This window comes from Drosophila melanogaster, chromosome 3L (assembly GCF_000001215.4).
Source record: "Drosophila melanogaster chromosome 3L".
Taxonomy (NCBI): Eukaryota; Metazoa; Arthropoda; class Insecta; order Diptera; family Drosophilidae; genus Drosophila; species Drosophila melanogaster.
In genome coordinates, this window is record NT_037436.4 from 2,476,192 (window position 1) to 2,494,377 (window position 18,186).

The 18,186-nt window shown below is 43.9% G+C and overlaps 3 protein-coding genes across 10 annotated transcripts in view; 2 read left to right on the forward strand and 1 right to left on the reverse strand.

Moving 5' to 3' along the window:
- Svil (Supervillin) overlaps positions 1 to 18,186 on the forward strand; it is a 121,572-nt gene that overhangs the window by 98,537 nt on the left and 4,849 nt on the right. For 4 of the 5 annotated variants that reach the window (NM_001299990.1, NM_001299986.1, NM_206246.3 and 1 more), the window contains 2 exons: positions 8,373 to 8,646; positions 8,882 to 9,037. In NM_001299990.1, coding sequence (NP_001286919.1) covers positions 8,373 to 8,646; positions 8,882 to 9,037 — 430 coding nt within the window. Of the gene's footprint in view, positions 1 to 7,067; positions 7,186 to 8,372; positions 8,647 to 8,881; positions 9,038 to 18,186 lie in introns of those variants that run through there. The other variant, NM_206244.3, reaches the window with a different exon arrangement.
- On the reverse strand, positions 68 to 2,257 carry Cyp4d20 (Cytochrome P450 4d20). Its single transcript, NM_139466.5, has 5 exons — positions 1,955 to 2,257; positions 1,499 to 1,885; positions 1,253 to 1,322; positions 994 to 1,190; positions 68 to 927 (listed from the first exon to the last, which is right to left on the reverse strand). Exons 1-5 carry the CDS (start codon positions 2,115 to 2,117, stop codon positions 212 to 214), a joined length of 1,533 nt encoding a protein of 510 aa, NP_647723.2. The 5' UTR covers positions 2,118 to 2,257; the 3' UTR covers positions 68 to 211.
- Positions 12,613 to 16,422, forward strand: CG1146 (uncharacterized protein). 4 transcript variants are annotated; one of them, NM_167950.2, is made up of 2 exons: positions 12,613 to 12,818; positions 14,789 to 16,422. In NM_167950.2, the coding sequence occupies exon 2, from the start codon at positions 14,932 to 14,934 to the stop codon at positions 15,877 to 15,879; it is 948 nt and encodes a 315-aa protein (NP_728749.1). In that variant the 5' UTR covers positions 12,613 to 12,818; positions 14,789 to 14,931; the 3' UTR covers positions 15,880 to 16,422. The 4 variants fall into 4 exon arrangements, with proteins under 4 accessions (NP_728749.1, NP_728750.1, NP_647725.1 ...); NM_167951.2 differs by having other exon boundaries at positions 12,613 to 12,699; NM_139468.2 differs by lacking the exon at positions 12,613 to 12,818 and adding an exon at positions 14,029 to 14,297.

Below are 18,186 nucleotides of genomic sequence, written 5' to 3' on the forward strand. Positions count from 1 at the left end.
GTTTCACCCTAGAGTAATTAAGCTAATAATCATATACATGGATCATCAATAAAATACGGTTGTGTTTGGAAAATATGTCAATATCAATTATTTAATAGACGCTACGGTTATTTACCAATAAATCAACAGTGTTATAAGTACTTAACGATTAGATAATAATGCTTACTATTACTAAGTATCACGAACATCCCATTTACCTTAAACCGAAACCTCAACGCAATGCCTTCCTGGGCCTTAGACCAACATTAATGCCCGAAGCTGAGCGCAGGATGAAGTTCAACATGGGTTTGAGCTCCTCTCCAAGGGGCAGCAGTTCATAGAACCTGAGGACCTTGCTGATCAGGACCTTCATTTCCAGAACGGCAAACTTCTGGCCAATGCAGTTCTTGGGTCCCGCACTGAAGGGCACATAGGCAAAGGTATTGTGGCCTTGCTCTTGGTCCTCCAAGAATCGCTCTGGCCTGAAGCTGAGGGGATCTGGAAAGTAGTTCGCATCCCGATGGGCGTAGTAGAGAACCAGGTAAATGCTTGTGTTGGCGGGAATGGTCTTGTCTCCGATCTCTAGCTCCTTCTGCGCGTGCCTACCGATGGCAGGCACTGGAGGATACAGTCGCATGGTCTCCTTGATCACGCAGTCCAGGTACTTTAGGTCCTGTAACTGGGCTTGGGTCACTGGAGCAGAGGCGTCCGGGCCCAGGACACGCTGCAACTCCTCGAAGATGCGCTGCTGAACCTCGGGATGCCTGGCGATGGCGTAGAGGGCGTGGGACACACCACTGCTGGTGGTGTCGTCGCCCTCGAACATAAAGGTGTCGACCTCTTCGCGTATATCCGCATCGGACAGGGGCTGATTGTTGATGCTCGACTGCAGCAGGATGTCCAGCAGAGCCATCTGCGACTTGCTACCGATCTCGGCATCACCCAGACCTGCAAGAGATTAGACAAAAGTCAGCAGTGATTACATATGACTTCCTGCTGAGTCAGTGCACCCACTCAGCGGTCGATAGGTGCCGTCGGCCTTAGCCCGCCGCACGGTTTCTCGCCGCTCGCTGATGACCTTGTCGGTGAAGTCGTGCATGACGCGGATATCGCTCAGCAGTTGCCGGTGCAGCAAAGGTGCCGCCAGCGGGAACAGCCAGTTGTAGCGCCTCGAGAACCTGAACATGCGATCCGGTTGGATATAGACCACACTATAGGGAGTGGAAGTGGGGAAAGTCTTGGCAAGTTTCAGTTTACTATATGTAATGCCCACCTTTTCAGCGCCTTGATGTAGGGAAAATCGGGGTCGTTCTGGGCATTCACCTGTACACCCATGGCAGCCTCTGCAAAAAAGATTGAATAAGTCAATACTAAATATAAGCATGTTGTTTACTGCAGTAAATTATACATGTCTAGTAAACAGAACCAATTCTCGGAATTCAGGTGCGACCTATTTAAAAGTCAAGTTTAATTTATTTTCATTGAAGCCTTAAATTATCCTAATCTCATCTCGACTCACCTGTTATCACGTCAAGAGCTGCCAGCGACACATACTTGAGCATATCCACCGCTGTCTTACCATCGGCCACCTTTCGCAGATTATCCACCATGACGCTACTATGTCGATCCATGATCTCCACATAGTGTTCAAGGACTTTGAAGTGGAATGCGTGTGTGAAAATCTTCCTTCTGGCGTGCCATTTTCGACCCGTGCTGACAAGCAGGCCGTCGTTTAGGAAAGGTCGCAGATACTCGTAGAGTTGACCCTTTTCCAGGAGAGTGGTGCTACTCAAGATGGTCTCAAAGTACTGCAGGTCCTTCGTGTAGATCAGGGACTCCCCCAATATCCAAAAACGAAAGGTCTTGCCATACTTGTCGAACTTTTCTCCCACCCATCCGATAATGTCTGAAAAAGGTGTTAGAAGTGTTAGTTTTCTAAAATATAAGTATTATTTTCGTGATCGATTCAACTCACTCTCTGCTCCCAAGTGCAGAGCCTGGAGACCACAGCCCAGGATCGGAATGGAAATGGGACCTGGGATCGCGGACTTCTCAAAGGCGAGGACTCGTTGGCGCTTGCGTCCAAAGTCCCAGGTGAGGAGCAAGATCAGAGCTCCCGTGATCAAGGTCAGCCACATGCTCTGGCTACTGTTGTGATGACCTTTTGCGGGTGATTAAATCCGCGGATTAGCCTCGAATCAAAGTTCAGAGTTAGCTGTTTTAATTCGGTTTCACTTTCTGCGTTGTTGATGCCGCAGCTTTTGTAGATCAACTGTTTTGGGCCGAGCGATGATAACCGGCCGCTTGACCAGCCAAGCGCAATTTCAGTTCAGTTTTTAAAACTATACGTATAGTATATTCTCTGTATAATCGGATTCTCCGGCTCTCAGCACGTTCCTCTCCGGGGAACTGGTTTTGGTTGAAACATATGAGTCGTTTTTTGATTATGAGTCCGAGTGTTGCAAGTCGCGGTATGCGATTCGCATTCAAAGCGGACTTTTTGTTCTGACAGATAGTCAAAGTGACCAAGTCGAGTGAGCAAGTGCTGATATTGAAAGTGTGTACATACAGTGAGCGATCGATGTGGTGAATAAAATGAGTATTGGTATAAGTTTAAATGTGTGCTGAAATACCAGTTTTGCTAGTTAAGTATAATTACTAAAGTAATTATAATCTTAATTATTTATAAAGCCATTGCAAAAAGATGTCTACTCTTTCGTTTGATTATTGTACTTGTCATTGGACAGTACATTGTTGCCTATTAAAAATGCAGCTCGTTTTCTGTTTTGCCTCGTAATCTAAACACAATTACTGAGCTTTTTAACCCCAAGCTAAACAATTTCAAAATGAGAACAGCATTTCGCCGCATTTGTGTGAAGTTGCCGATCGAGTAAAAGGCTCACACCTCAATTCTGTCTAGCAATTAAAGGTAAATTTATGCACCAGACCAACCCCTCGAAAATAGCAAATTCGCGACTTGGCGACATGCAGGGCACTCAGGAAACGGTAGCATCTTTCGATGAGCAGAACAAGGCACTTGACAAGCCACCAGTCCAGGGCTTTCAGTTTCTCAGTTCATCCCACCAAACCCGCCAGAAAAAACAGCTGTGACAATCGGAGCGAGGCGACAAGACACGAGACCAGACCTCAAGACTACACTTCGAAAAACGGGCAGTAATAATAATAAAACGAAATAAAAAAGATTTATCTTTTGTTTTGTTTGATATAAAGATAGCTTAATGACTATGTATCCGTATGTGTTTACAATACAGCGAAAGCAATATCAATTCTAATCCACTCAATTTGTTTTTAAAGTTGATAATGGTTATTTTATTTTTATTTTAATAGATATAAATTCGTTTATGTTGCTTTGCTTACCAAATGCTTTTTTCTCCGAGTGTATGAGGTCTTCAGTTGAATGGACTGCGATTGCTGCTCGTAGTTCTGTTTGCCGTTGTTCCCGGTTAACTCGTTGAACCTGGCGGCAGAGTTCATTGGAGTTGAAGTAGAAGACCGGGATGGGGGCATGGGTTCGGAACCATTGCGATATTACGATATGGACGCGCACAAGTCGGCGGAACACCGGAGACAGTCGTAGCAAGTACATTCACTTGGCGGTCAATTAAGGCACTCGGATGACATCTGCACATGTTCCGCCGACATGGTCATGGGCCTGGCCAGAAAACAAAACAAGTTATCAAAACGTTGAAAAGACCGAAAGAAGTTTACCTTTTTCCGCGACGATGACGCGGTTCCTCTGACACCAGCGAAACGGTAAATGGGAGCGTCACATCAAATATATATATATATAGTATAGTATAGAAGATACCAGATATAAGCAGAAAGAAAAGCAAACAGTCGGCCAAATTGTAGACCATCTGAAAAACGTCGACTCACTTTATTCCCAGGGAAACTGAAGCAGAGAGCGCAAGAGTTTCATGGTGGAGTAATAGAGGTAATTATGTGGGTCCCAGAGTTGGGGAAAATATATAGGAAAACTTAATCAATAAGTGCACGCCCATCTGCAAGACCGGGAAAAAGCCGTGACAGGCACGTACGTAGTACGGACAACCCCAGTGAAAAATGGATTTCCCCGCCCTAATGGGATTCATATAGAGCTGCATCCCAGATCTTAACCAGCTGTAAGTGGGATTCGATGAAACTCCTTTGTCTGGCCTGCCCAAAAAACGCATGTTTCCTGCTTCCGCTGCAGTCAAAACACGGAGTCACTCAACTTTTACCCAACATTTACCCATGCCCCAAACTCCCAAAAATCCACCCAATCTCTCCCGGATTCAACATCCCCACCCGTGGCCATTGGCATCGAACAAAGAGCCGGGTTGAGTTTTGTTTTGACGCATTTTCGGCGTTGTCTCGGCAACCGGCAAACCGAGGAACCAAAAGAAAAACACGTCTGGGGATCCCCCAAGTGGGTGGGGCTCTGGGCGTTGGATGATGGGTGGTCGGCGGGGGCTGCTCACTCGAGGGTTGCTTCTGCCCTGACAGCACGTGTCTGGGATACTGCGCCTGCTCGTGGAAAAACAAAAGCAGCTGATTGCAGGAGTTCCGCAACAAAGTTGCGGAGGCAAATGTTGACAAGCGTTAACCCCAGAAAGGTTGAAGGTCGAAAAACTATAAAGTTGTAAGATTTAACAATATGTGAAATATAACACTTAGTATAAAAATACTTCTATTGCAAGGGAAAATCTGCCAAGTGCGAATGATGAGGTAAACACCTTTTTTTTTTTTGCTAAGATAAGTGCAACCCATTGCCAAATTTCGATTTCACAAAGCAACCAAAAAGTCGCGACACCTTGAACTTGAGGTGAAATTGTAGCTTTTAACTCAGAGTAACAATTAAGCAAGTTTTTCAGCTGGGCGAATAAGCAAAACTGCTGAACAAAAGGCCCGAGAGTTGGTAACTATTTTTGTTTTAAACCTTCCACTGGGTCGGCCTAATGAAATGTCGAATGGCCAGACAAAAGACAAAAGAGCCAAGCAGCCAGGCAAAAAGCGAAAAAAGCTGTAAGCCCATGTTGACGTCGTAATTTTGCATCATTACCGCCGCCTTCAACTGCTCTCCTCCGACTTGAAAAGCGGGCAAACTGCGGCGTGGGAAAGTCAACCCCAACGCGATCTTGAATCTGGCCAACTATGGGATCTGGGATCTCCGATCTTGGATCTCTTGGATCTCTGAGATCTTTGCTCATTGTCCGGATCTTCATTGCCTTTCATTGCTCTCATCAACTTGGCTTGGCGCCTTCGTGGGTAATTGTCACTCTTTCGGCTGCCAAAATCGCTGCTCTTGGGACTTTTGCGAGTTCCATTCGCTTTCTGCCATAATTCATTGCATAAGTCAATTTCTGCTTACCTGATGATTTATATGACGCGATGCATTACCGGCAATTCACCTGAGTTTCATATGGCTGCACTGGCAAAAAAAAAGGTGGATCTTAAATTTATAGCAATTGTAAATAGTCCCATGGTCAAATATTTGTGTTTATTTTCTTAACGTAAATTTAATACAATTTAAATTATAGTTGTAGATTTTTCTAAGTGTCGCCACACGATCCAACTCGATGGCCTGTCTGATATCATTTTGCGGTTTGCCATCAAGTCAGATGCTTCTGTTGGAAATATATCATGTTTTAGTATTATTAGCTGTGAGATATTATTATTTTTACTTATTTAGCCTCAACTGCGGCTGCAACCTTGCTAAAAACCGCTCAAACTCAAACAGTTGCCACGGCCGTTGATTTATGGTTGCCTTTAAATCGTTTAACTCGAACCGGGTACTTGACATAGAGACAATGACAGAGACCCTCTAGGAACGGGGAGTTGGCATTGATCATGATCGGGAGTGCAGCAGGCACTCTTCACATCATTTATATGAGGTATTTTTGCATACATTTTCAACACCTTGATGTGGAATCTGTGGGCTTACAACTCCATTAGAGATCATTCCGTGTGAGGGCCTCATAAAGCGAAGGCTTGATGGCGTGCCATTTTTTATGCCGCGCCAAATAGTTTATAAAACAATTCATTTTGTTATATCATTAAGTCCCCATAAACCGCTGCCGCATTGCCAAACCGATCGCGTGATCACTCTCAGTCTCGGTTCACATTCACTTTTGGCCAAAGAAATTTCAATTTTAATTACCGCACTGGGTAATTCAATTACAAAACGCAAGTGAGCTGATCAACGATCCCCGGAATGGCTTCTAATTATATGCAGAACCTGAGCTCCCTGAACTGTCCGTCAGTCAGTCGTGTGGAATGGAGGTGTTTTCGGCTGGGTTTTTTATATACATATGTATGTATCTTCAAGGGTGTGGCTCAGCATGTCCATTCACCGCACCCAGGAGTTTGGCACTCAAACTAATTGCTCGCTAAACGCTTTCCAAAGGGCAATTACTGCACTAAAAACTATAGCTATCGACTGTGGAAATAGGAGAAGTTCAAGCCCGGCAGGAGCCACTCGCATGTCTGCCCTCTGACCTATGGCTCCTGGCCAGCAGATATTCCCCACTACCAATCTCACTCCACCGAGTCTGCAATTTCTGCCATTATTCCATTAGCCAGGCTTTTACTTTGATTTCACGTCTCAGCGGTTGTGGCTAAACTTTGAACTTTACCAATGCCATTTTCCATGCGGTTATGCATGGTAATTGAAATCGAGTTTCAGTTTGATTCGAATTTCAATTGGCGATTTTAGCTTAGAGATGTACTACACATTCTGAGATTTTTGAGATTCTCCTGACTGCGTAGGAAATATTTTCAAAAATTGTTCGGTTTTCTGAAGTAATATAATAAAATGTGATATAGTCCTCATGCTACCTTTGAACGGATTTACACACGATCAGCAAACAGTGGACACTTTGTCCGACATTTTAGGTAGATGAGTTCCGAAAACCCAGCACCTGGTCAGCGTTTGCCTGTCGCGGGTCTGTCAAAAATTGTCCAAATTAATATGCAATTTAGCTGTCAGCAGTTTGGCCGTTTGTTTACCTGCCGTAGGTGCCGCAGGTGCCGAGCCTCGTCGGGATTGGAACTCAGATGGGCCACACAGTATACCTAAGTGTACTGGAACCCAATCCATGCTGTCTGCTCATTCGTCTTTGTTCGCTCGTCGCGTGCAGTTCGCTTTTCAATCGCTTTTCCAGTGCCTCTCGGAGTTAGGAAAACACGTGCAGAGATTTCCCAAATGTGAGTGCGCCTTGTTTTCCCTTTTGCATGGCCATTGCCAAATCGAAATGCAAACAAGTTCTTAGCGGTTTCTGAATGCCGCCTGTCGTTCCGAATAATCCGTGACATATATTAATGCCGGGCCCATTTCGTTGGGGTTTTGTTTTCCGCGCGACTTTGACTCACGCTGTGAGATATTTCTCAAGGCGGTCAGAATCCAGAAATCAAAATGTACCGAATCGTGTCCGGTGACTAATAAGCGTCTGCTCAGAATTTTATGAAAAATCTCCGAGTCGTTCTTAACGGTGCTGCTAAAAAAAAAAAAAAACAGTGAATATACCAGGCGGTTTCCATTCGATACAGATAGAATCTTGTTTTGCTGAGACAAAGCCCAGCTTTTGATCAATGGAAGTGCTGAATGAAATGTGCGGGAAATAATAATGATTCCAGTGGAATTCTATGCCATTTCGATCGAACATAATAATGAATTGTGTTGTCCCTCAACAAGTATTTGAAATTGGTTCTATTGGCAAAACATAATTCCAATTAAATCATAGACCGTTCCCAACTTCCACCGTCTTTAAATGCTTTCAAATGTCAGTTGATACAAGGAAAATGAATGGCTAAGAGGATAATCCCCCGAGCCAAGCAATCAACTTGTCTCATTAGCCGCCCGCGGTTTTTTAACGTCAACGTCTGACGGCCAATAAAAATGAGACTCAGCCATAACAATAACCGATCCGATGACCATTTGCAGCAGAAAATACCATTGCCAACTGTGAGGAAAATCTCTGCCCAGCGCCTAATAAAATCCATGGTTCAATGGTCCATGGATGGTCGCCTATTAAAGGAGAAAGTTGGTTTGGTTTGGCTGCAGAGGAGGGCAAAACATCTCAGCAGAAATAAAAAGGCCGACTGACTGTCGATCGCTTCCTGTGCATTCTATTCGAAGAGGGACGTTCGAATAAGGCAGCTCCACTCGTTCATTAGTGGCCGGGAAAATGCCATGTCACGAGTTTCCTATTAAGATGGGGAAAATGGGAACGGATTGTGGAGACCATTGAGGAAAACGCACGTTTTCAGCCATTCCTGCATGCATTCGTATCTGCACTCGAAGCTCTTTATCTCATATCTCGTGGATTCGCACCTTAATTGCCACACTTTATGCACACTTTTAACGGTCTATCGTCTGTTTCTTTCTCTTGCAGCAATCTCGTTGCGAAAAGCAAAAGTCACTCGGGCATATCAGCACCCATCGGCCTTGGCCCCCAGCTACCACCCCTTCCCCTCGGCGGCGGTTTTGTTAAGTTGCGTCATGTAGCCAAGGAGGAGGATACCAGTAGCAGCAGCAACACATCCTCCGCCAAGGAATCGCCAGATAAGAAGGATCTTCGCCAGGAGCAGGCAGAAGCTTCGGGAGACTCATCGCACCCAACGGCTCTGCCACAGTTTCTTCAAGGCGTCCAACGATCATCAACCGAGGTGAGTCTATTATCCATCTGAGGAAGAAGTTAGAAGATTCCTTTTTATTGTAATTATCTACACATCATTTAAATGTGATCACCATTGCTCAGTACGAGTCAAGAACGAATCAATTCCCTTGGATAATTTCAATACAGAAACCCCCCTAATTGTATCTGACCCAGTGTCGGTCAATTGAACCGATTCACGTGTGAGCTGATGCCAACCATCCATTATCGATTATCCATTTATCCAGGTCATGGGCCCCGATCAGCGGTCTTTGGTGATTTCGAAGACCGGCTCCATTGCGGAGCGTTTGGCGGCACTCCACAAAAGTGGCGAGGACGACTGGAAGAAGCGCATCTCGAAGCGCGACGAAGTCGACGATGTGCACCGTGAAAACTTCGTAAACGTGAGTACCCACCACTTGTATCTGGTATCTGCAATCGTGAATATGGAGTATGTAGTGTTTATGGTATCTGGAAGATAGGTTAAGTTGCAATGCATGCGGTGGTCTGCTGTGGACCGCAACGAATCCGATCTCGATCTCGATCGCAATTGCGTGAAAATGGTTTCCTTATTGCTAATCGTTTTGTTTATTAACGTTGTTGCACTTTTCTCTGCAATTTCTGCAATGCGCCCGTTGTTCGTGCAATGCCAACTGAGCGTTAAACCTGACGGCAATGACATAATAATGCGAAAAGTGCAAGTGATACCGATCGCGGAGGGATGAGGATGAGGATGAGGATGGGGGTGTTATCTGGATGATGTGTGTTGTGACTTACATCCGAGGAAGGGGAATGACGTAATTGAAGTGGGTTCCGCGATAAGGTGTCTTGCTGCGAATTGTGTGTATTATGAATAATCAGAATGGATCATAATGCGAGAGAAGGCCATTCTATACTTACCGAACAGAAATACCTGTAAAGTATCTCACGGTTACTAAAGTGCAATATTTGATAAGAAACTGAATCACTGACATCTTAATTCTCTATAAAAGACATTATATATTGCTAAGTAATTAAGAATTGTATTGCTTATTCTTAGTTTTACATTTACATTACATTACGTATACGTCGTGTAGACTACATGTCGTATACGCAAAAACGTTGCATACATTCGGGCATATCGGCAACACACGGGCAAAACGGCGTGTTCGAATCTCGTAAGAATTATTGCATACTTTCAGGGTGACCACGATCAAACTTTGCATTGATTTTCAAACGAAAACAAACTTGTGCACCTTTTTTTTGGGGGAAGTGCAAGCTTGGCAAGTTTGCTGTTTTCACTAGCCAACCCAAGAGCTTCGGCTGATTTTGCCTTATTATTTATGGGCATGGGCACTTTGCGGCTGCTATCAGACCTGGTTTAAAATCCGATTCCGTTTGGACTGTCAATTAGCCGATCCATTGAAAATTGCCGCTAGCTTTTGGCGAGACATGAAGTTTAGTGAACTCTCTCTGGTAAACGGTTACTTCTGGTTCATAATTATGCGGGCAGTCTTCGGCCGCCCTTTTCGCGCCTTTCCCCAAAGTAATCACACTTAATTACTGGGACTCCGCCTCCTTATACGAGTTTCTATATGTATGTATATACATATATGGTGCCCACCATCCCATCGTCTGTTGGGTGGAGAAATTGTGAGGAAATCGTGTCAGAGCGATCTTCTGACCCACACACCAAACAAAATGCATATTATATTCCCCACTCTCAGGCCAAATGAGTTTTCAAGTGCTGTCGCTTTTGTTATTGTTGTGGTTGCTACAGCTGTTACTGTTTTGGGTTCCCTATTTTCATGGTGGCTCAGTACACTGAGCGAATTAATTGTGGGGGTTCCCATTGCTAGACTTTTATTTATATTGCATTGTATTGCAAACTACAAAGTATTATTTTCTGTGTGCTTGACGACAGCACAGTGGGACAAGGTCAATGTGCAGAGCATATATTTAGAGAAGATAGATCATCTGCAAGGGAGTGCCCATTTCGCTTGTTCCCCCACCCAAAGTTCTACCCTCATTTTCCGCCCCACGACACTTGACGCCCATTATAGTACAATTTATTAATAATTAAGATGAATTTCTGTTTTCTCTGCTCTGATGGACGCGAGACACTCGTATTCATGCGCTGTTTGGCAGACGTCCCAGGTGGCGTATGCGCAATTAGTCTGCCCAACTCTTTGACGCAGTCCCCAAGCGCGTGTCAAGGCAGAAAGAAATCTTTGTAATTTAGCACAATTTATCAGGCCGCGATCGCAGAAAGCGAGTGAACAAACGGAGTGGAGCAAATGAAAATGCGCATAGTAATGAAGGGCTCGCCAGAGTGCCGCATCCAGAATACAGCATCTAGCACACAGCATCTCGCATCCAGGAGTTTCGGTTCCAAGAGGGCAGCTAAAAATATATAGACAGTGTCTAGTTTTCTACTCCTGCCTTCACAATTTGGAGGCAACTGCCAACTTACATTTTGCCATAATTTTCCAAACTTGCCTTGTGGGCTGTGGCAAGCGCAGCATCTGAGAAAGCAAACCAAAGGCAACTACAGCAGCCAGACCAGACACTCAGAGAAAAAATGTGTCAACTGGAAAATTAATGTTTGCTTCCTAAGCAAAAAGAAAAAATATATCTTTCAAATATATTTGTCTGATCTTTAACTTTTTGATTAAACCAAACACTTGGCTCTTGGAAATAATATATGTTTTTGGGCAGTTTACTTACCTTTTTTCCCTAACTGTAGCAACAATTACAAAGTGAAGAAATAAAGATGGAAAAGGAGGCGAACGAAGGTTGCTTTTGGACTGCTTCTAACTGGCAGAAGTTGTTGTTTTAGGGGCTTCGCAGGGTCCGCAGCATTTGATCTCCGCCTGGAGATCTTGAACGTGCTCATCTTCCAGCTGCAGGCCTCGCCTTCTGCTGTTGTAAATTGTTTTGTAAATTTGATATACTTGCAGTTTTGTGCTCCGGCTCGCCGCAGTCTACTTCATTATCATTGTTGCAGTTGCTGCTGCTGCTGCAATGCTGCAATGTTGCTGCGGTGCTGTTGATGTTGCTGCTGTACTTGTTCATTAGTCCATGCCCTCGCATCAGTGACAACAGCGGCGGAAAGGGGCAGAAAAACAGCAGTAGCCCGAGCTGTTCATAAACTTCTAAAATCAACTGCGGCCCTCTGTTTTCCCCGTTTGTATCTGTATCTGTATATATATATATCTGCTGCTGTATCTGTATCTGGCCGATGTATCTACAAGCTGCAAGAATGCCTGCTTATTGCTGATTACTTTTATTGCTTCTGTATGTGATTCATTACTTCTCGAGATAAGGTGGCTTGCTGCTCTCGATCCTCTACCTTTTTTCTTAGTTTCTTGGCAGCTATTGAATTTTTAGACAATTACATCATTGTGCCTCAAGTTGCTGAACTTGCATTGGTTTATTTTTAGTGCGACTAAATGAATTTCGCGTTAGGCCTTCTTGGCTGCCTTCTTCTCTTCTCTGGTGATTCATCTCATCAGCTTGGGCAGATGTGGGCCCAGCCCAAAAATTTCGTTGTCCCTTTTTATTTGGTCACATTCCAGTCACGAAGTGTACAGAAAATGTGTGTGTATACAGACGATCGAATTTTTGTTAAGTTTTGGTACCATGTAAAAGTAAGACTTAAAACAGCTTCCTTAACAATAATGTATTTCGAAATAAGAATTGAGTAGTAATTACAAAGAACCATTACTTGTTCAGTTTCATAGCTGATATTTGTCACATTAAAATCACCCTTTTTATAATTTACCCTTTTTCACGGCATGCCCACAATGATCTTGTTTACTACGCTTAGTTTAATTTAAAAAGCCTTCTTAGCTGTCGTCTTGGCAGCTTCGTCTTCCTCCTCGTCGTCGGAGACTCGGAGCTTCGTTTTCCTCGAAGACCCGGCTTTTGAAGAATCCGATCCAATGCGATACGATGCGATCCCGAGTTCCCGACTTCGGCGGTCTGTAAATTTACGAGGCAGTTTCAATCGCGACTTGGAAGCGAGTGGTTCGCACTTCGCAGCGGCAATTCGAGTTTGATTTGAGCTCTCGATTCGCCAGACATTGTTGCTATTGTTATTAGTATGCATTATTACCCGCTGCCGGTTTCAATTGACATTAAAATTGATAAGCGACAACTAAAAATAAAAATAAAACTGGAGGCCCGCTGCGAGTTGCATAAAAAGTAATGCGAAGTGGTTTCCTGAGTTGCATAAACTGTCGAATGCAGCAGGAAGCGAATGGCACTGTTTTTACTTATCTATTATTTTTTGTTTTTTGTTCGCATTCGCTTGGCAGCGGCTGAAAAGAAAAAGTGAAATATGAAATTATGAAAAGCGATATATAAATACCAAAGTGTTTCAAGGCTGGCTATTCCACTTGTGTGCACAAATAAGCACACATACATACGTGACTACCCACCCACCTGTAAATACAAAACTTTCTCAAAGTGCGACTGTCAAAATAAAATAAGATTTGACATGAAATCTCCGAAGTGACCGCAATCTCTTTGGCCATTACAAATCGCGTAGAAAAGAACCAGAACCCACGCAAATGATTCAGAAATAAGTATTTCACTCTGCTCGACACAAAATGTGTTCTGAAATCCGAAAGGCGCATCTGTTTTCACATCTAGTCGCGATGCAAATGTCTATATTAGATGGGAAGATTTTACAAAAAGATGACACAAATTTCTAAGGGGCGCAAAATCAACAATTAGCAATTAATTCCCATAAATCACAAAGAGGCACCCCAGTTGCTCCGTTTGTTGTTGTTGATCGTGCCTTTCTATATTTGGTTTATTTACCTACGTGAGCTGTTTGCATATGTCGCGTCTCTGATAAACCAGGCAAATATAATAAAACCGAAGATGATACAGAGCGCAGTGGAAATGTGGAAACCGCAGCAAATATTTACACTAATTTTGAAAGAGATATATTCCTAAAAGAAGCTGAAAAATATAACATGCTACTAATGAACTACAAAACTCAGAATCAAAAATTATAATACTTATGTCAGTGTTATACATACAGTATAAATTTCGCAAAGGGTTAAGGTTTGCTAAAAGAACTTCTTTGAAATGAAAGTTGCCCATTTGCTGGCTCCCTCGCACGCGCACGCTCTTATCAGACATGACCAACTACTTGACCCAACCAGAACAACAACAATGGCAGCCCGAACAACAACAACAGCGCAACAGCATCATCAGATTGCCAAGAAGAATTCTGCGCAAGTGCAGCAGGTTTGCTCTCTCTTGAAGAGCGAGCTTAAGGCGACTGCGCTCGCCAAAGAGAGCAGCCGAGCGAGCAAGAGAGCGTGGGGGAGAGCAAAAGCTCCCCGCTTTGGGGAGCAGTTTCGCATCGCACCGCTGAGTTTCGCATCGACATTCGCGTTCACGTCTGAGTTCGAAAAGAGGAGCCGAAGAGAGGAGAACGACCGCGAGGCGCAACGGAATACAAAAAGCGGCTGAAGAAACAAAAGAATCCGATCCGAAACAGCTCGCAAAAAACTAAATAGCTGCTAAATAAATAAATAAATAAATAAAGCTCGGGCTATCAGATGTCGGGCCAAGATAAAAATACGCACTAATGGAAATATAAATATAAATATTAATGCAAGCGGCAGTCGCAAAGTGCAAAACGCAGTGGACACCACTTGAAGAAAGGTGTGTGGGTGTGTGAGAATGTTATCCTTAAAACTACGAAACTTTGGATAGGAGTTTGCAATGTTTTGAATGTCACTCATAATTTTTTAAATGTCTTACCAAGCTCTTTTTATTCAAAACAAATTGAACTCAAGCTGAACCGGTACAAAACATTGCAAACCCGAAAACAAAGCTTGGATAAACAAGAAACTAATACATAAATACCTAAAAATATTTGAAAAGAAAGAATCAAAATCTTCGAAGTGTAATGACCAGCTCTTGAAAACACTTTAGAAACTGAACGTCCAATGAGATCTGGATAATTTTCAGAACATACACACATATATTTTTGTGGACACAAAAAGAAAAACGCGAACTAAGTAAATAAACCAGTCACGGAAGACATTGCTGAATAAATAAAAACTCCAAGTAAATATTTTGCAATGTGTTCCGTTCTGCCAGCAGTGAATAAATAAATGAAATATCCCATTATTTAACCAATCCCCTTGCAGAGTGATGTGATGTCATAATAAAACTTTGCCCTTATCGACAATATAAAAAAAAGTGAAAAAAACGATATCAGCGGAAAAGCGAGGTAAAAGTTAATAAATACCGCCAAGCAAATCGAATTGCAATTTGTGATAACAAAGCGAGCATGACGGACTACACGGAATACGTGGAAACCGCCTGGAAGTATGCGGAATGGCTACCTTACCTCCTCGTCTCCTACGTGGTAGTCACCCTGCTGCCGAAGTCCCTCATCCGGATGAAACGCTTCGCGGACGCGGACTACGAGGCCAACAGGAACATGTTTCACCGCTGCTACGGCCCAGAGCTATGCTGCCACGTTCTGGGCCAGGAGCAGGTCGCCGGAAAGGTGAAGCCCAAGGCCAGGAAGCCAGTGACCCGGGTGTATCCCAAGCGTCAGCAGGTGGCGCCCAAAGCGGAGCTACCACCTCCTAGTCCAGCGCCCGTTAAGCGGAGCAACGTCACCAAGATAGCCAGGATGTTTGAGACGGGCAACACGCGCCAGGTGAGCCGCGTTGCGCCCATAACGCTTCCCGAGATCAGGATGTTCGGAGCAAGCGATGAGTCCAGAGACTCGACGCCCTGCGTCTCGCGGAAAACCAGCATCGCCAGTCAGCTCTCGGCTCAGCTGCAGCACATCGAGCAGACGATGCACCTGTGGCAGGAACTGGAGGAGGAGCCCTCCAAGAAGGCATCCAGCCACAACGATTGGGAGCCCATGGCAGTGCCGGTTCCAAGACGAACCCGTGGTACCTCTGCCACGCCCTCCACGGCCTCCCCGCTCTCCAGTTCCCCGGAACTGGAGCACTCCCGATCTCCGGTTCTCCTGAGGAAGCCGCCTTCCCTGTGCCTGCAGACCAGCATGGAGGATATATTCCAGGTGATCGCCCGGAGTGCCGAGGAGCCGGAAGACTGCCCGGACTGCCAGTGCCTCTCGCCGGTGACCAGCATCGATGATATTCTCTCCGAGCGGAGGTTCTCACGCCCCCTGTCCGCCTACTCCATCACCGATCTCCTCAACGAAGAGCAGGCCTCGTGTATCGAAGAGACCACGTACATCAACGAAACCAGATGAGGAACACGGTGGGATTGAAGGAACGTTTTATAGTGCCATCCCCCAGGGTCAGATGGAACAACCAGGTGAACTCCCATCCCAACCAGGCATTTGTCCAGGAAACAAAGCCACCGGAGACCTTGCCAAGTCCCCCAAGTCCACAGGAAAACGCCCGCATTTTGTTTGTTTAATCGACGGAAACTTAAGCAAATCAAAGTAAAGACTTTCCAACCTAAATCGCAATTGGCAATCGAAGCCTGTACTTAGAATCCCAATCAATTGTATAAAAAACGTTAGTTGTGTCAGGAAACCGAATTCAAATTGCGAAGCATCTCATTCACAGAGAACAGTACTGCTAAACTAATATGCTGATTGTACGTATTAACTTATGAATAAACATGAATTTGTATGGTAGTATTACTTATCGTTAAATGTACTATATGTTGTAAATGAAAACTGTATTAAATGCAGCACACACACACACACACACACCTTATTATCGTATATTCTTAATAAAGAGAAAACACTGTATGCACAGCTGCGCCTGGGCATTCGAACAATTTTAGATGAACGTTGACCATCTATTTATTTCTTGCACCTTTTTAGCCCGGCGCACAGCTGCCAACTAATTTATTTTTCAGTTTGGAAAATCTAGCAAGACCATCCAAGCGTGTCTTGGCCCCAAACACAATTTGTCAAATAAATTGACGCAAATCAAAACGTTGGAGCGATCATTAATTATAAATTGGGAGATGGGAGATGGGAATTGGGAAAAGTATTCACCGCAAAACGATTGTGATGTGAGGTAATTTCGTTGCTGTGGCTTTTGATTGATTCGATGGGGAGCGAAGGCTCTGAAGCGGATTTATAATGTCGACGAGCTACAGCAGAAGATACACCAGATACCCTACGGTGAAAGGTCTCTGGGGATGTGAGTTCCAATGAACCTTGGATAGTGCAACAAGTGGCCGCTGCAATACAATACAAACAAGAACGAACAATAAATCCGCAGCTGGGCGACCTTATCAATCCCATTATGCTGCTCTTCAGTTGATGGGGCCGCATCCAGGGAACTAAAGATTAAGCAGCTCTACAGATACACGAGTTCCGGGAAATTTTCCAGTTTATTTCTCCACAGCGAAGCCTCAAAATTAGCCAGATGCCCACGCATTCCGCACTTGATCTTGACCATAAAGCAATTGGCAACCTCAACTTGGCCTAATTGGCAACGATTCGATTTGATTTGGCTTGGCTTGGCTTGGCTTAGTTTTACCGGTTGCCAAAATCGACCAAAAACAGAGAAAACTGTATATGTTCATATGCTAATTTTAACATTTGCTGTAGTTGTGCTGAATATATCTATTTTTCATCTCGTGCAAAAACCAAATACAGCGACGCAAATAAGCACAACGGCCAATAAAATATTGTAAATTGGCCTTTATTGGCTGAGATTCTGAGGCGTCATATCTTTTGGTTGATGTGGTCACATCACTTTTTTGGGCCCACCTCTAGCGGAAGAATTCTACCTTTCGGTTTCAATCGCATCGTTCGTTAATCAAATTGTTGTCCCGCCGCTTTGTTTTCCTTGTCCATTAGCCCCCTCTGCTCTTGCCCACATTGAGTTTCATTATTTGTTTTATCAATTTATGTATGGAATGGATGATTCATTCCGAGAGGTTCGTATGACACACGCTGAAATTCAAGAGAAATACGTCGTTGTGGCGAAAGAGTTAAGAGGGTCCTCAACGCTGGCTACTATTTTTGTCTCTTCGATTGCAGCGTTTGATATTCAGGCTTTAAATTATCATAATTTATTGTAGAACACAATTACTGAGTTCAGATAGACAAATAACAAATAAGGCTGAAGTCGAGCAAACATACACAAACATTCCTAAACATTGCATAAGCAAATTAAACACAGATTTGACAACATTAAATAAGATAATGCGATTATGAACTTCACCCAAAGACATAGTTTTGGTCAGATAAGATACGCATGTATCTTTATCGATATTTCAGTCATGCTATAACTTATGCTGATGCCCGTGTAAACACATGAATTAACTTTTCGCTTGGCACTTTCAGTTGACAGTTTCAGAATGTAAACAAATCAATAGTGCAGGAAAGTCGAGTGGACACCACGCTCCATATCGGCAGCTATTCGTTTCTTATCTTTCCACTGAATTGAGAGTACAGAACACCAGGAGAAATAACTGCAAACATTGACTTATGGACTCGTAAATATTTATCTTGAGATAAACACAGGAAGCAATGCAAATTCCGCAGCAACTTGTAAAAATGTAATAAAATGTAATTGTACTCTTTCTA

Coding starts and splice junctions, on each gene's coding strand:
- CG1146 (NM_167950.2), top strand. CDS start 14,932: ATGACGGACTACACGGAATACGTGGAAACCGCCTGGAAGTATGCGGAA.
- Cyp4d20 (NM_139466.5), bottom strand. CDS start 2,117: ATGTGGCTGACCTTGATCACGGGAGCTCTGATCTTGCTCCTCACCTGG. Junction 1,886..1,954: donor TCTGCACTTGGGAGCAGAGA/GTGAGTTGAATC, acceptor CACCTTTTTCAG/ACATTATCGGATGGGTGGGA. Junction 1,191..1,252: donor TACATCAAGGCGCTGAAAAG/GTGGGCATTACA, acceptor CACTCCCTATAG/TGTGGTCTATATCCAACCGG.